This window comes from Zerene cesonia, chromosome 8 (assembly GCF_012273895.1).
Source record: "Zerene cesonia ecotype Mississippi chromosome 8, Zerene_cesonia_1.1, whole genome shotgun sequence".
NCBI lineage: Eukaryota > Metazoa > Arthropoda > Insecta > Lepidoptera > Pieridae > Zerene > Zerene cesonia.
In genome coordinates this window covers 6,652,112-6,670,591 of record NC_052109.1, presented here as the reverse complement: position 1 = coordinate 6,670,591, position 18,480 = coordinate 6,652,112, and the positions used below count along the sequence as shown (strand labels likewise).

Below are 18,480 nucleotides of genomic sequence, written 5' to 3'. Positions count from 1 at the left end.
ATATTCCCTGGACAATGTGATCCTAATATAAATGTTGTCAGTAACTTGAATTTGACCGAAGTAAGTTGAAGCTAAATGCTATATATTCTCACAGGGCCTTGTCCCTGTAAATACCTTCATCCATTATCCAAACAAATACTGAGATACACATGCTATTTTTTCAATCTCATTAACATTGTAAACTAAAAACTAATGACTCATAAAAATATACACACAGTTTTATTTAAATATAATTTGAATAGTGTAAATTAAAGTACGTTTTGTTTAAATTTTTGAGATACAAATTGTAAAACTTTTCTTACTTAAAAAAACTTTGCCATTGAGTAGAAGTCATCCCAAAAATAACAACATTTGGCATCGCGAATGGAAAAACATACTGAATTTCAGTTCCAAGGGGAATGGGTACTGATCCAGACGTATTTCTCTGAGCGGCAATCAGGCACCTGCAACCGTGCCCAATACGGTCTAAACGGAAATGTATTGAGCGTGGTGAATAGTCACGTGGTGAACCAGAACCTTCTCTCAGTTTCGGGAACAGCAACATCACCGTCTGGTGATGGGAAATTAGTTGTTAACATCGGCTCAAGTATGTAATACACTATTTTGTTGGTAGGAAAATTCTGCTTTTAATTGTTACGGTGCCCAAGGGACCGAGCTATAGTTCAAATAAGATACAGATTCTCACATTTCAGTCTCATTAAAAGCTAACTCAACATATAGTCTATTTACATTTCCACACTCCATCTAAGAAGGCAATCTTCAAGTTAAAACTACTCATTGTTTAACCATTAATTATTTACTAACAATATCAATTCCAGATCCAGCTGTCAATTATTGGATTCTAGGAACAAATTATGATACGTACGCACTGGCTTATAGCTGCCAAAATTTAGAAAACAACAGACGAAGAGGTATTTATTGGTTTTTTTAAATTTGGAAAAATAAGGATTTCTCCTTTTTTTTTTATATTAGATCAAGCAGACATTTGACCACAGGTCTACCTGATGGAAAGTAGAAGTGATCTAGGTGGTGACATGTCTGCTTGAGAGAAACCTATTCACTCTCGCCTTGAAAACACAATTTTGCTGAATAGATAAGAAGTATTGCAATTTCTACAGTTTGGAGCTGGAAGCTAAGTCGGACTACTTCGTTAAGAGATGAAGACGCTCAAGCTATAAATAATCTAATGAGCAACGTAGATGTCCTGGACCAACGATACTTCCAAAACGCAGACCAATCCGACGCAGCTTGCTTCTACTATCCCGATATCCCACTAGGAGAACCTGTTATATTCCCTGGACAATGTGATCCTAATATAAATGTTGTCAGTAGCTTGAATTTGACCGAAGTAAGTTGAACCTAATTGCTGTATATTCTTATACGAACTTGTACGTTCAAGTAATTAAATCAATCAAAACTACTAGCAGAGTTATATAACTACTTACTGTGTTTGGAATATTGTCGACATTATTAGCTTAAAGCTAAGTAAACTTGTACAGTACTGTGGGTACTGCATATGCATACTTTCTGTTTTTGCTCATAAAAATATATAGCTTTATTAGAATAGTACTTGAAAAGTATACATTAAAATAGCGTTCTTGTCAAATTCTTGAGATAGAGTATGTTGTAATACTAATTTCTTATTAACTTTGCCATTGAACAATGGTTATCCAGAAAATATAAGATTGGAATCGCGAATGAAAAAAACATACTGAATTTTAGTTCCAAGGAGAATGGGTACTGATCCAGACGTATTTCTCGGAGCGGCAATCAGGCACCTGCAACCGTGCCCAATACGGTCTTAACGGAAATGTATTGAGCGTGGTGAATAGTCACGTGGTGAACCAGAACCTTCTCTCAGTTTCGGGAACAGCAACATCTCCGTCTGGAGATGGGAAATTAGTTGTTAACATCGGCTCAAGTATGTAATAAACAATTTGGTGGTAGGAAAACTCTGCTTTTAATTGTTACGGTGCCCTAAGGACCGAGCTATAGTTCAAATAAAATACAGTTTCTCACATTTTCCTCTCATTAAAAGCTAACTCGACAAATAGTTTATTTATATTCCCACACTCCATCTAAGAAGGCAATATTCAGGTACAATCTATTCATTGTTTAACCATTAATTATTTACTAACAATATCAATTCCAGATCCAGCTGTCAATTATTGGATTCTAGGAACAAATTATGAAACGTACGCTCTGGCTTACAGCTGCCAAAATTTAGAAAACAACAGACGAAGAGGTATTCATTGGTTTTGTAAATTTGGAAAAATAAGGATTTCTCCTTTTCGTAAATAAATAACAAGTATTGCAATTTCTACAGTTTGGAGCTGGAAACTAAGTCGGACAACTTCGTTAAGAGATGAAGACGCTCAAGCTATAAATAGTCTAATGAGCAACGTAGATGTCCTGGACCAACGATACTTCCAAAACGCAGACCAATCCGACGCAGCTTGCTTCTACTATCCCGATATCCCACAAGGAGATCCCGTTATATTCCCTGGACAATGTGATCCTAATATAAATGTTGTCAGTAGCTTGAATTTGACCGAAGTAAGTTGAAGCTAAATGGTATATATTCAGAGTAGTACTTACTATTTTTCAATAATATTGATATTATGAAGCAAAAACTTATGACTCTTATAGGGTCACAAACATACACAGACAGCTTTATTTATAAATTATTTGAATAGTGCAAAGTTAAGAACATTTAATTTAAATTTTTGAGATACAATATGTTCAACTTTCTTACCTAAAAATACTTGGCCATTGAGTAGAAGTCATCCAAAAATAACAACTTTTGGAATCGCGAATGAAAAAAACATACTGAATTTCAGTTCCAAGGGGAATGGGTACTGATTCAGACGTATTTCTCCGAGCGGCAATCAGGCACTTGCAACCGTGCCCAATACGGTCTAAACGGGAATGTATTGAGCGTGGTGAATAGTCACGTGGTGAACCAGAACCTTCTCTCAGTTTCGGGAACAGCAACATCACCGTCTGGAGATGGGAAATTAGTTGTTAACATCGGCTCAAGTATGTAATATACTATTTTGTTGGTAGGAAAATTCTGCTTTTAATTGTTACGGTGCCCAAGGGACCGAGCTATAGTTCAAATAAGATACAGTTTCTCACATTACCGTCTGATTAAAGGCAAACTCAACATATGATATATTTACACTCCATCTTCTACACTCCATCATCATTTTTACACTCAATCTTAGAAGGCAATAATTGAGTTCAATCTACTGATTGTTTAACCATTCATTATTTACTAACAATATCAATTCCAGATCCAGCTGTCAATTATTGGATTCTAGGAACAAATTATGATACGTACGCTCTGGCTTACAGCTGCCAAAATTTAGAAAACAACAGACGAAGAGGTATTTACTGGTTTTTTAATTTTGAAAAAATAAGGATTTCTTATTTTCCTTAATACTTAACAAGTGTTGCAATTTCTATAGTTTGGAGCTGGAAGCTAAGTCGGACTACTTCGTTAAGAGATGAAGACGCTCAAGCTATAAATAATCTAATGAGCAACGTAGATGTCCTGGACCAACGATACTTCCAAAACGCAGACCAATCCGACGCAGCTTGCTTCTACTATCCCGATATCCCACTAGGAGAACCTGTTATATTCCCTGGACAATGTGATCCTAATATAAATGTTGTCAGTAGCTTGAATTTGACCGAAGTAAGTTGAACCAAATTGCTGTATATTCTTATACGAACTTGTAGGTTCAAGTAATTAAATCAATCAAAACTACTAGCAGAGTTATATAACTACTTACTGTGTTTGGAATATTGTCGACATTATTAGCTTAAAGCTAAGTAAACTTGTACAGTACTGTGGGTACTGCATATGCATACGCTCTGTTTTTGCTCATAACAATATATAGCTTCATTAGAATAGTACTTGAAAAGTATACATTAAAATAGCGTTCTTGTCAAATTCTTGAGATAGAGTATGTTGTGCTACTAATTTCTTATTAACTTTGCCATTGAACAATGGTTATCCAGAAAATATAAAGATTGGAATCGCGAATGAAAAAAACATACTGAATTTTAGTTCCAAGGAGAATGGGTACTGATCCAGACGTATTTCTCGGAGCGGCAATCAGGCACTTGCAACCGTGCCCAATACGGTCTAAACGGAAATGTATTGAGCGTGGTGAATAGTCACGTGGTGAACCAGAACCTTCTCTCAGTTTCGGGAACAGCAACATCTCCGTCTGGAGATGGGAAATTAGTTGTTAACATCGGCTCAAGTATGTAATAAACAATTTGGTGGTAGGAAAACTCTGCTTTTAATCGTTACGTTTCACTAGGGACCGAGCTATAGTTAAAATAAAATACAGTTTCTCACATTTCCCTCTCATTAAAAGCTAACTCGACAAATAGATTATTTATATTCCCACACTCCATCTAAGAAGGCAATATTCAAGTACAATCTATTCATTGTTTAACCATTAATTATTATTTAACAATTTCAATTCCAGATCCAGCTGTCAATTATTGGATTCTAGGAACAAATTATGATACGTACGCACTGGCTTACAGCTGCCAAAATTTAGAAAACAACAGACGAAGAGGTATTCATTGGTTTTGTAAATTTGGAAAAATAAGGATTTCTCCTTTTCGTGAATAAATAACAAGTATTGCAATTTCTACAGTTTGGAGCTGGAAACTAAGTCGGACAACTTCATTAAGAGATGAAGACGCTCAAGCTATAAATAGTCTAATGAGCAACGTAGACGTCCTGGACCAACGATACTTCCAAAACGCAGACCAATCCGACGCAGCTTGCTTCTACTATCCCGATATCCCACTAGGAGAACCTGTTATATTCTCTGGACAATGTGATCCTAATATAAATGTTGTCAGTAGCTTGAATTTGACCGAAGTGAGTTGAATCTAAATGCTACAAATTCGCACACGAAATTATCTTAGAAAATAATTTGATCTATCAAATTTACTGGAACCGTGATATACTTACCGTCGTTGGAGTAATAGGGACATTATCAAAGCTTCGCAAAATTGTCATGTTTTGAAGTTACTGGATATGTACTCGTACATGCTCCATTTTGGCTTTTAAAAAATATAAAGATAAGGGCCGTAGTATATTATTATATGTTATTAAAATTCTATATATATAAGTTATGCAACTAATTTCTTATTGACTTTGCCATGTTTAGATGCAATCCAGAAATTAGTACCGTTTGGAATTTCGAATGTTAAAAACACCTTAAATTTTAGTTCCAAGGGGAATGGATCCTGATCCAGACGTATTTCTCTGAACGACAATCAGGCACCTGCAACCGAGCGGAATATACTCTAAACGGAAATGTATTGAGCGTGGTGAATAGTCACGTGGTGAACCAGAACCTTCTCTCAGTTTCGGGAACAGCGACATCTCCGACTGGTGATGGAAAATTAATTGTAAACATCGGCTCAAGTATGTTATCCCGAGTTTTTTCTACGGTACACTACCTTTTTGTTAGTAAGGAAATTCTGCACTGAAGTTTTAAGGTGTCCAAAGGACCAAGCCATAGTTCAAATATGATAAAGTTTCTCATATTTCCGTCTCACTAAGGGAACAGTGAACTTAAAATTCCATTTATATTCAAATTGTATTTGACCAGACACAGTATTAAATACCATTATTTACATTTATCGTTTGCGAATTATTCACAAGTAATTTATATTCCAGATCCAGCTGTCGATTATTGGATTTTAGGAACAAACTATAATTCGTACGCACTGGCTTATAGCTGTCAAAATTTAGAAAACAACAGACGAAGAGGTAATAGTTTCAAATTAAAAAAATAGAGATGTCTCCTTTACCTGAATAAATAATAAGTATTGCAATTTCTACAGTTTGGAGCTGGAAACTAAGTCGGACAACTTCGTTAAGAGATGAAGATGCTCAGGTTATAGATAGTCTAATGAGCGACGTAAATGTCCTGGACCAACGATACTACCAAAACGCAGACCAATCTGACGCAGCTTGCTACTACTCTAATGACATCTCACTAGGAGAACCTGTTATATTCCCCGGACAGTGCGATCCCAACATAAGTGTCGTCAGTAACTTGAATTTAACCGAAGTAAGTCGAAGTACTGAAGATAAATATTTTAACCTATGAAATCTTATCGTATGGTGCTCACTGTCTTTCCTATAGATATAAACCTTCTTAGCTCAGAAAATACTTAAAATCTGATTTTTTGTATTCCTTCGTTGTCCTCAAAAGAACTGACTCAACATTAATTAAATACGAAAGGTATACGATTTCTTTGGGCAAGGCCTAATTCTTATTCTTAGTCGGTGATGAAATATGCTAGTTATGGTAGTTTTACACAAATTCTTTATGAAAAAATTAAAAAATTTCTTTCATTAGTTAGAAGCCATTCCAAAATTGCAAAGATTGGAATCGCGAATAGTAAAGACATATACAATTTCAGTTCCAAGGAGAATGGGTCCTGATTCAGACGTATTTCTCCGAGCGGCAATCAGGCACTTGCAACCGTGCCCAATACGCTCTAAGCGGAAATGGTTTGACCGTGGTGAATAGTCACGTGGTGAACCAAAACCGGCTCTCAGTTTCAGGCACAGCCACATCTCCGTCTGGTGATGGAAAATTAGTTGTTAACATCGGATCAAGTATGTTTTGCAGAGTTTTTCGGGACACATGACCATAGTTTAAATGAGATAAAACTTTTCACTGTTTCTTCTCTTGAAATTTTTTCCCTTTATAATATAACTAATAACGATATTACATAGTGCATACGGCAAAATATTGTAAAATGTTAATTATTTGACAAATAATTCACCAGCGAATTTTATTCCAGATCCAGCTGTCGATTATTGGATTCTAGGAACAAACTATGAATCATACGCTCTGGCTTATAGCTGTCAAAATTTAGACAACAATAGACAAAGAGGTATGTTTCTTTATTAAGTAAGAAACATGCTCAAAGAACACCTTAATTTAATAAACTAATACCATTATTATTTTTATAGTATGGAGCTGGAAATTAAGTCGGACAACTTCGTTAAGAGATGAAGACGCTCAAGCTATAAATAGTCTAATGAGCAACGTAGATGTTCTGGACCAACGATACTTCCAAAACGCAGACCAATCCGACGCAGCTTGCTTCTATTATCCGGAATTTGAGCCGAATGAACCAGTTGTATTCCCAGGACAGTGCGATGTCAATGTTCCTGTAGTCAGTAACTTTAACGTCTCCAGGGTGAGTTATCACTATTGTATTGTATCATCCATGTGTAAATTTGCAAAAATTCATTATTACATATAAATAAATGTTTCTTTCTATCTTTCTTTTTTATTTACTATATTTGACATGTATTTATAATTTGAAGTGGTACGTAGTTTAAATACTATATACATATTTCATTTTTGCGCTACGTTTTTTATCCATTTCTATTTTATGTATTTATAATTGTTATCTATAGGGCCACCTATTATATCTCCCTTTTACTGTTTTTTTATATCCATTTCATTTACGTATATCAAAGCATTGACTAGAAGTTTTTCACACATTACAGTTCCAAAATGAATGGGTCTTAATCTCCTCCTATTACTCTGCGCGCCAATCAGGATCTTGCAACCGGGCTAAATATACTCTGGATGGATCTGTTCTGAACGTGGTAAACAGTCACGTGGTGAATGAAACGCTTCTTTCTGTATCAGGGACCGCCACAGTCGTCTCTAGTGGAAAGCTTGTAGTAAACATTGGAAGTAGTAAGTTATATTCATTTAATGGACTTTCGCGGTCATATTTATGGTGATCGTTTAAATATATTGCTTTGGTAGAACTTCACGTTTCAACTCCTTTGTTTCAATATAGTTGTCAAGTGTCATCGTTGAACCAAAAAAAAAATCATATGTAAAATTTAAGACTAGAAACACACAGTTTCAAATGCTTCTTTCTATTTGTTTACAGATCCACCTGCTGATTACTGGATTCTCGACACTGACTACGACAACTATGCTCTGGCATATTCTTGCGAAAACATTAACAATGCACAACGGAGAAGTAAGCAATCAGTCAATGGAATATGTTTAATAATTCGAAACCAAAATACTATAACAAATTATTTATATTACAGTTTGGAGCTGGAAGCTAAGTCGTACCACATACCTGACGAGCGAAGCGAATCAAAACATCGAATCAGTCATGAGCAACATTGACGTGCTGGACAATCGATACTTCCAATACGCTGATCAGTCAGATTCAGCTTGTTTCTACTTGCCGGATATTCCACTTGGAGAAGCTGTCATATTCCCTGGCCAATGTGACCCAAATATTGCTGTCGTATCTAACTTTAATATGACTGCTGTAAGTTGTGCTGTATCTTTTATTATAGCATCGATTTAAGATGAACTGAAACCCCAATGATGTAAATTATTGTCATGAATTGAAGTCCCATTAGCGAACTTCTATTACTATTACATGAAAATTTTTTTTCAAGATCAAGTATTTTTTTAAGGAGTGAATTATGTTACATTTTTTGCTCTATACCACTCGAATCGTAACTATTATATAAGTTGAAATGGAAGCTACGGTGCTACGCCTTTCGTTTAACATTCGTTACAATTATCTCTGGAACAAGTTATTAAAAGAATGTTCAGTTAGTTACAGAACTTATAACTCTTCGTCTTCTCTTGGTGTAGAACAATGACTATTAAGAATTTAAAAAATATTTAAAACAACGTCTACTCATACTCACTAGGTATGATAGGTATCATATAAGCGCTGCGTTGTGACGTAAAAGAAAGACATTTAAATAAAACATTTTCGTACCTAATATTGAGAAAAATATAAATACATATTAAAGATAAGAGTCTAATTTCAGTTCCTTGGTGACTGGCGCCTCATTTCAACGTACTATACCCACCGGCAATCCGGCACTTGCAACATGGCAAGTTACTCCTTCTCTGGTAACACTATCCGAGTTGTGAACAGTCACATCGTAAACCAAAACCACATGTCTGTATCAGGAACTGTTGTATTAGCGAGTACCGACGGCAGCGGCAAACTTAATGTCTCGATATCACGTGAGTTGATATAGCCAAATAATTTCCAACCATCATCATTATCATTAGCCCATATTTGTTCCCACTCATTTCTTCTATGAGGATTCAAGCCATTATTCACCACGCTGGCCAGAGGGATTAGCAGAACTTTTAATTCTTGGACATGCCCGTTGTTTTTGTTCACAATTTCGAGCAATGATGATGTAAATGATGTGCAGATGAATTTAAAATTCTAATTATTTCTTATTCACTCAACTGGTCTCGAACCTCCGCTTACGTATATAGCTTGAAATCCACCACTGTTATGAAACTCTCATTGTGATAGTAATGTTAGTATCATCGGCATTATCACAAAACTGTTTTGTTACTTGTTCTTAGATCTCGGTTTCCTATGAAATTATCTTCATTTGTTGCTTATGTATCTCTTGTAATTTGAATTTTCAGGCCGCACTGTCGACTACTGGATCCTAACAACAGATTACGAAAATTATGCCCTTGCATATAGCTGCAGCAACTTACAAAACAATCAGCGAAGAGGTTAGCATATATTCCATAGATTCTATGTAATACTTGCGAACAAAAGCGTTCATTGTAACTTGAAACTGACACCATTTCAATATTTAAAAAAAAAATAAAATAAAAATAAAAGATGAATTACGAATTCAACTATCAGTTTACAGTTGGAAGCTCAGCCGATCCAGGACTATGTCAGCCCCAGGAAATACAGCAATCGATAACGTTATCAATAACGTGAACGTGCTAAACGAGCGCTACTTTGAAAACGCAAATCAAACCGATGCCGGTTGCTTCTACTTCCCACGAGTAAACCCGGATGCACCAGTTATCTTCCCTGGTCAATGTGACTTGGGTGTCCGAGCGGTATACAACTTTAATGTATCAGCGGTAAGTTTCGAATTCACACAACCAGATAAAATGTTTCGATGATGAGAAATGAAAGAATCTCTTAATTTTTAGTTCCTGGGAGTTTGGCACGAAATTGAAATATATCCGACTGGACTGGATAATGAACAATGCGCTACCCAAGATTACATTCAACAGTCGGCGACGTCGTTCACTTTGGCAGCCAGATACGTAAATAACGGGGTACAAGGATCATACAACTGGTTATTAGAACGCAGCGCTAGCGATACTACAGGATCCTTTATAGCCACCATTCAAACCCCTAGCATGAGTAAGTGTCTAATTGCCATCTTATTTGAATAAAGATATAGTGCAGTTAAAATAAATTATGTGAAACAGATGTATATCATCTGCCCCATACCTATTCTGCACCATTACGGGACACAGGAAATCACCTATAATATGTTCATACGCAATAAAAATTTAATCACATAGATAAGTACTGCAAACGCTGAAACAAACAATATTGAGGGACAGCATTTTATAACTTTGAGAAATAATTAACATATGAATAAATACTATACGTATGAATCACTATAGAAATCCGTTAGAGAGCTTTCATTTACTATGTTGGATGACAATTTTTTGTATTGCTATTGTACATTCTTGTTTATTTTTAACTACATATATATGTGTATTTTATACCAATTGTTTTATTATAATAACAGGTATATCGTTCCCGTTCTGGATTATTGATACGGATTATAACAATTATGCGTTGGCATATGCATGCGCTAATATGGATGCATATTCGAGAAGAGGTAATTATTTATTTATTTTAATTATGTTAACATACTTAAATACATTATACCTATATCTAAACGTGTTGCTAAGCTCATAACTCGAGAACCGCTTGACGAATCCGATTTTTTTTTTGTCAAATCAAAAGAAAAGTTCTTATAAAAACATACCATGGGTGAAGAGAAGGCGGATTGCTACTAAATAATATTCTATCCACCAATTATTACATGCCAGCAAATATTCTGGTTTTTATATTAAATTTAAAAGAATATTTTTGTGGATTAATCAATTAGTAATGTTTATATTATGACCTGATGTAACCAGATATGTTCTCTTGTGACTTAAGAAAACAATTTAATTACTTAAAACTTAACAAAGCTGAATGTTCATTAGACAAAAATGATTTTAAGAAAGTTTTATCACCCCGAAATCACTTTCAATTAAATTGAATCTGTTCTTCATGCAGTTTACAGTTGGAAACTCAGCAGATCAAAGCAGCTATCAGCTGCGTCAAACGCAGCTATTACATCCTCAATGGAAAATATCCAAGTACTAGATCAAAGATACTTCAAGACTCTGAACCAATCTGACGCCGCTTGCTTCCACCTTCCTGAATTCGGTGAAGGTCAAACGGTTGTACTGCCTGGTCAATGTGATGTTAATATACCGGTAGTTGCCGATTTTGATGTGGAAAAAGTGAGTACAGAGTATATGAAGTGTCTGAAGATAAACTTTCCATATAATTTGAAAAATTTAATTGAGTCAGCTTCAGTTCAGGGTTCCACCTTCAGAAGGGTTAAGGAAATAATAATGGAGTGTAGCTATAGATGTTGTATTAACTATGAAACTTAACATAACCAAATTAAAATATCTTACTGTATAATTTGAAATAACAATTATGATCACAGATGCATTGTTTTAAAAGGATTTAAAATTTGAAATGAACTACATTTATAGTATTTAATTTTTAGTTTTATAGCATTGAAATGCTTTATAAATGAGAAATTTTGAAAGAATAGAAAAAATTTGATCACGAGGCAGGATTCGAACCTGCGTTTCTAAAAATTAAATTTAACAAAGGCCGCGTTCCATCGATACAATATTGTAATCATTGAAATAATGTTTCGTATTGGTTGTGATGGTTCTTAATCATCTCAATAGATGGCGTGGGGTGCCCCTTAGGCACATGAAACCGAAAGGGTAGAAGAAATTCGATTACTGTGGCAGGATCACGGGTGGCCGAGAGGCTAGGCGTTGCTACGGTTAGGCAAGAAACACAGGTTCGAATCCTGCCTCGTGATAAAATTTTTTCTATTATTTCAAAATTTCTACATTTATAATAGACAATTTAATATATTCCAGCGATTTTCACTAGCGTATTATTATATCGGAAGACCTCATTCATGTATTTGAGAAGATTAATAACAAATAACGAAACCTAATTCAAAATGTTTTACAGTACTCAGGCACATGGTATCAAATTGAAAGATACCCTCAGCGATTTGAGAGTGGCGATTGCACGGGAGCAAGATATACATTGAACGGTGACGTTGTTACTCTATTGAACTGGCAACGAATCGATGGAGTATTGGATACGATTGAAGGAAATGCTACGATCATATCTACTGATGGCAGCGCTAAACTGCGAGTCACTTTGCCATCGCGAGCTCCTAACGGTAAGTGACACAAATAAGAACAATGAGTGTGCTATTGTTTGTTACTATAATTATTATTTATCAGTATCATCATTATGATATGTGTTTCCATTGTAAAGACTCAGGCTATGAATATTTTGCCAATAATCCGCTATGTATCCCGATCGTAAGTGGGCCAATGTGAAATGTCATCGAACTTTTGCATTCCTAAAGATGTTTTCCTATTATTTAAGTATGAGAGATCAATTACCCACCATGTAGCTATATTCTTATAAAACACATTTAAAATAAACCTATTCGATTTACTTGCCCATGCGCCTACCCTACCAAACACTTCCTTTCTGTTTATTTAAATCCTCGTATAGACATTGCAAGAAGCAACATAGTAATATAGTCATATAATATACAAAACCTTTCACTACAACTCAATTTAATTCTAAAAGTTTATCATTTATCAATTGTTAAGTTTAAAAATGCCAGATGACACCGTAAGCTACATAATATAGCAAGAACACACCTCGTGATCGATATTTCAACATCAAAATGTGTCATGTATATTCATTTTCACGAGCACCTACAATATGAATAGATTTGAATAATATTTGGGATTAATTAGTTGAACACCCGAAGTGACTGCGACTTATCAAATTGAATTATTATAACAATCTATCAAATATTACGGAAATACATGTATGAAGGCGGTAGTAATAGTGTATGAAAAAAATGACAATTAGATGCAGATAACGCCAATGTAATTATTAATTGGTTCATACGAAATTTTAAATTATGAAGATATTGGATTGTTTTTGTTTGTTCCTATATCTTGTGGTATCCAAATACACTTATTCGCTTTATACTAATTTCATTAGGTATTTTGTTTGCAACTAAACCAACAACTCAGGTGAAAAGTGGTGTTGTTAGTTAGTATGTTGTTAATTGTCCCATTCTCCGTGTATTCAAACTTAATTCGTTTTTTTTCTCTTTATTATTCAAGGGACTTTGTCGCTTAGCGACCACGTCGTCCCGTAAGTACACATATGCCTCCAAATACAGATTAAAATATAACAATTGTTTTTGTAAGCCACTATCGGTCTGTCTATCGGTAAGTCTGACCAGCACCTGTACCGACGAGGGATAGGCGAGAATGCTGTTCACACAACGAACATTATTAATGTTCCTAAAGTTCAGTACTCTAAATTGTGTGTTTCGAACACATTCCATCAGAATAGGCTGTACATCTTCTACAATATAACAGTCATTACATAGGGGAATCCGCTTTCTGCATTAAGTGAGCAAACTTATTTGATGGAATGTGTCGTGAACGTATTCTTAATATGCCATGCCATGCTCAAGCCATGGGTATCAAGGTACATGTGGTTGAATTTTTCTATACTAAATTCCTTTTTCCCGATTCTATTCTTAATGAGTTGTTTATCCTATTAGACTTTTGAATCGATATAACATAGTGTACTATTACTACTGATTTAATTACGTAGCTTTATTATTCTTGATCACTGAAAAGACCCCATATAATGCTATTTCAACATATAGAAACGAAAACACAATTTTGATCACTTCAAATAGAAATAAATTTCCTCCCAATTTCACCATAATAATTTGCAAGCAATCGTGCAAGGAATATATAGATTTTCCAATTCATCTGGACATTATTCACATCACCATTGCGCAAAATCGTGAAGGAATACATCAACAGTTCAGCTGTGTGTGACATCTGTTAATCCTCACTTGGCTAGCGTGGTGTATTATATGCCTTATACGCCTATGTCCCTGCAATGAAAACAAATATGGTCTGCTGATGATGATGATGATGAGTTTCCACTTTCTGTTACAGCATCTCCAAACCAAGTGAGCACGATGGACCTGTACGTTCTGACCACAGACTACAACACGTATTCTCTGGCCTATTCTTGTGTGAACGTGGACGCACACCATCGTGCGCGTAAGTTACATTTATAATACAAGGCTTCTTCTAAATTATATAAAACTTGCTTTTGCCCGCGCGTCCCACACGTTAAATTCGAAGTAGTTTAATAGGTGATATTTTATTATATTCATCTGTTTCTTTTTTGAATATGCACTACCTACCTTTTCAATCTTTCATTTTCCTATATCTCAAGGTTGTCTGGAAGAAATCGCTTCAAAGCGATAAGGCCGCCAATAGTACTAATAATGTTTTAGGAGTGTGTTTTTTCCTATTTGTGCATTGTACAATAAAGACTAAAAAGATGTAATTATACATATAACACTTCCTCTTGAATCACTCTATTAAAAAAACGCCATCAAAATCCGTTATGTACTTCTAAAGTGCTAAGCGTATGTCATGTATATACACACGCGCAAAACAGCTTCATACTATCCAGTAATCTGATCTAATAGACTAGAGCTTTTAAACCTTATACAGAGACACAGTCCTAGTGACCTAGAGACCACCCAAGTGAAGCAGAATAAAGTCTTTCATCTTTAAATTTATATCATATCTAGAAAATTATAAATAATAAATATTATGATGTATTTTAATTAAAGGCATACTAATATAACTGTAGTAAGGCTAGAAGCTGGTGCCTGTCCACACAGGCGAGTTCTTTGAACTCAGCCTAGAACGGGTGCCACTTATCACATTTATTGTAATTGTAAATGTCTATAATTAAGAAAAATCTTGTAATTTGATATGAAATAAATTTATTATTATTATTATTAAATATAAATTTTAAAACTTTGTTAACAGTCGGTGCATGGAAGCTCAGTCGCAGTAGAACTATGAGCGCAGACGGTAATAACGCCATCAACGCCTACATGGCAAATCGCCAAGAGCTCGAAAATAGGTATTTCATCAGAGTAGAACAAAACGACTCCTGCCCTGAACCCAGCTCAGCCATAATTTACAAGAGCAGCATCACAGTATTATTCATATTGTGCCTAGCCCTTTTCAACATCTCCTAGATTTTAAATTAGTGATAGGTATTGTGAAATTTTATTAAGAGTTCAAAAGATTGTATTATCTAATCAGTTTAAATTTATCGGTAATTTAAAAATCGCTATACGGTCACATTGCTATAAAGATATAGGATCTATGACTGTATATAAAGGTACAAATGTGTGTCGAATTAAGATAAATGTATTTATTGAAGATTACAGCGAATATGTATGAGAAATAAATAAATTTAATTAGTACATGGAGCATGGTTTTATTCTATTTTTTTCTGTGTATGAATTAGGGTCACTGTCGTAAATTAATGTTTAATTTATACAAAATCTGTAAACATACTAGTTAAATTAAGTGGTCTACGTTAAAAAGAAACATGTGTAAATATTTCGGATACCGTAACGGAAAAATATCAACATATTGAATCAAATGTAAGACGGTCTCGCGACAATACGGGTTCTGTACAATTAAGCTATAAACAGCAATTGTGTTCCCTGACGGGTATAATCTGGGGATCTTCAAAAGTAGAGTGAACAGGTACCTTCTAGGGAAGCGCGCTCCATCTGAGACTACATCTACGCCTACCAGCAGGCGAGATGGTAGTCAAGCACTTCCCGTTTCGTTTTTTATCGTCCAACCTGAGTTGCTTAACCTCGATTTTTTTCATATTTTTTGCTATAGGAGTAAGAGAAATACATTACCTCTGAAAATTTCAATTGTCTTACTATCACTATCACGATTCACGATACAGCATGGCGAGAACGGACAGATAGATGGACACCGAAGTCTAATTAATAGAAATACGGGTTTTACCCTATGTGTACGGAACCCTAAAAACATGTGTACATAGGCTGGCGAGATAATTTGTTAATCATGCTGGATAAGGTAATGTGATCGTTAAATGTCATTAGACGAGCATATAAATTTGCTACATTTGTGCGATGATAATCTCTGTATGTATTAAATTTTAGTGTCACAATTTTGGTTACCATCCTCCGAAACGGCTGGACTGATTTTTATGACATTTTTTGTGCATATCGGGAAGGTCTGAGAATCGACCAACATCTATTTCTGATACCGGTTAATGATAAGAGTGAAGCAGAACAGCATTTGCCGGATCAACTAGTAACACTTCACACTATGATACTATTATTATAAATGTGAAAGTTTGTTTGTCCGTCAATCACACTGAAACTACTGAACGGATATTGATGAAATTTGGTAAACAGACAGGGTATGAGATGAAATGGATGAAAGTATACTTGTATCACGATTAAATTCTGGGATAAAACAGGAATCTTGTTATGAGGGCGGAACCGAGACGAGCGTCTAGTAGTACATTAAATTCTGTAACAGCATGACCTAGATCGCTCTTGACCCAAGATAAGGTCTAAAGGGCTAATGAAAAATGTATTTATAATTTAAACGGCTGCCAGGAACGAACTTATCATGACGAACCTAGAATAGGTTTCAGGCAATCTTACCTTACACTCTTTAGTGCGTACGTAGTTAATTTGCAGAGGTGGTTTGATTAAAATTATTTTAAATTATAAAACACCTTGGGAGCGTTACAAGTCCGACTTAAATCCTATCCTACTAATATTATAATTGCGAAACTTTGTAAGGATGTGTGTATGCTCTTTCATATAGAAGTTCTTTCGAACAAAAATTACTGAACTGATTGCAATGAAATTTGGTACGTAGATAGCTGAAACTCATTTGAGCTTAATCCCGCATATAAAGAAACTTTACTATTCAGAACGGCAGTCCAACTAAAAGGATCTGCGAACTCTCTAACTAAATATTTATTGTGCATTTAATTATTTGTATGCTGGCTGTTATGAGTCATTTTTGCAGAAATTCAATGTTTCATTTATTTATCCTACTAATATTATAAATGCGCAAGTTTGTAAGGATGTGTGTGCATTTGTTGCTCTTTCACGCAAAAACTACTGAACCGATTGTGATGAAATTTGGGTACGTAGACAACTGGAATAACATATAGGCAACTTTTTATCCCGATATTCCTACGGGATACGGACTTACGCGGGGGAAACTTCGGGGCGCAGCTAGTAAGCTACATTCCGAAACGTATTCCATTTTATAATTTTATTTCCTCACAAATTCTACTCATAGAGTTTGTGATTGGCACGAATCATTTCTTTATCTCGTCAGAGGAAAAAATTGGTTTTGAATGATTTGAAATGTTAAAATTTTTCGTTATTATCCACTTCATCTTTACTCAATTTTGAGGTAATAATGCTTAATTCTTTATTTTTTATGCGCTATTATTACAATAATTTAGTTTCTTAAGAAATATATTCTATAAGAACGTCTGACTGTTTGTTTCACGGTATATAGGTGTGAAAAAATATAATATCAGAAACAGAACTTCCTACCTAGTATCAATATACAGACCATTTGACAATATCTTTATCGGAGAATCTATCTCTATCGGGAAGGGAGTAATAATAATAAAAAACTGCGTTATTGTACACAAAATAAAATGAAGAAGATATATAAAACAGCACAACAGCTGGCATAGAAGAGATTATGCATTAAAATCTAAGTCTATCACTCAGTTATTTAGCTATAAATAATTGAAGAAAAAAGAAAAAATATTCAGCTCTGATGAAAAAAGGGACCAGAGGAATTATCATTGATCACACTTAAATGATAATAAATGTCGATACCAAATAACATTACGATATTATCGGTCTTTATTTAATTTGCTTGTATGCATTTTTCGACTAATTTTTGTTTAAATGTTGTGTTTTGTGCTATCTTGCACCGATGATAGGGCACTTTCTTTAATATTATTATTATTTTTAAAGCGGCTTCAAAAAAAGCCGGAGGTTATCAATATGACTGCATTTTTTGTGTGTTACCTCATACCTCTTTACTGTTTTAACTGGATTTTTATGAGTCTTTTTGTAATTAAAGCTGGTGCTTGTCATGTGGTCCTATTTAAATTTAGTGTGGTTTTGACAATTTGAAGGTAGCATTTTATTTAAAATAATGATGGAAAGTGTTGCTCCGACGTATGTATTTACTAGCTGTAATTCGCGGTGTCACTCGCGTGGCACCTGAATAAAAAGCCTATGTGCTAATCCAGACTATAATCTATCTCTGCACCAAATTTCACACAGATACA

General features: G+C 34.8%; 1 protein-coding gene across 1 annotated transcript in view; it reads left to right on the top strand.

Annotated features, from left to right (window-relative positions):
* LOC119828740 overlaps window positions 1–15,415 on the top strand; it is a 26,447-nt gene extending 11,032 nt beyond the window's left edge. The window contains exons 20-49 of the mRNA XM_038350983.1: window positions 388–586; window positions 819–911; window positions 1,119–1,348; window positions 1,723–1,921; window positions 2,153–2,245; window positions 2,327–2,556; window positions 2,841–3,039; window positions 3,297–3,389; window positions 3,471–3,700; window positions 4,076–4,274; window positions 4,506–4,598; window positions 4,680–4,909; window positions 5,263–5,461; window positions 5,717–5,809; window positions 5,884–6,113; window positions 6,469–6,667; window positions 6,856–6,948; window positions 7,028–7,257; window positions 7,574–7,769; window positions 7,972–8,064; window positions 8,138–8,367; window positions 8,885–9,086; window positions 9,510–9,602; window positions 9,739–9,968; window positions 10,041–10,257; window positions 10,655–10,747; window positions 11,194–11,423; window positions 12,187–12,403; window positions 14,235–14,342; window positions 15,129–15,415. Coding sequence (XP_038206911.1) covers window positions 388–586; window positions 819–911; window positions 1,119–1,348; window positions 1,723–1,921; window positions 2,153–2,245; window positions 2,327–2,556; window positions 2,841–3,039; window positions 3,297–3,389; window positions 3,471–3,700; window positions 4,076–4,274; window positions 4,506–4,598; window positions 4,680–4,909; window positions 5,263–5,461; window positions 5,717–5,809; window positions 5,884–6,113; window positions 6,469–6,667; window positions 6,856–6,948; window positions 7,028–7,257; window positions 7,574–7,769; window positions 7,972–8,064; window positions 8,138–8,367; window positions 8,885–9,086; window positions 9,510–9,602; window positions 9,739–9,968; window positions 10,041–10,257; window positions 10,655–10,747; window positions 11,194–11,423; window positions 12,187–12,403; window positions 14,235–14,342; window positions 15,129–15,343 — 5,256 coding nt within the window. The 3' untranslated portion in view covers window positions 15,344–15,415. The remainder of the gene's footprint in view (window positions 1–387; window positions 587–818; window positions 912–1,118; window positions 1,349–1,722; window positions 1,922–2,152; window positions 2,246–2,326; window positions 2,557–2,840; window positions 3,040–3,296; window positions 3,390–3,470; window positions 3,701–4,075; window positions 4,275–4,505; window positions 4,599–4,679; window positions 4,910–5,262; window positions 5,462–5,716; window positions 5,810–5,883; window positions 6,114–6,468; window positions 6,668–6,855; window positions 6,949–7,027; window positions 7,258–7,573; window positions 7,770–7,971; window positions 8,065–8,137; window positions 8,368–8,884; window positions 9,087–9,509; window positions 9,603–9,738; window positions 9,969–10,040; window positions 10,258–10,654; window positions 10,748–11,193; window positions 11,424–12,186; window positions 12,404–14,234; window positions 14,343–15,128) is intronic.
* Window positions 15,416–18,480: the final 3,065 nt, after the last annotated feature.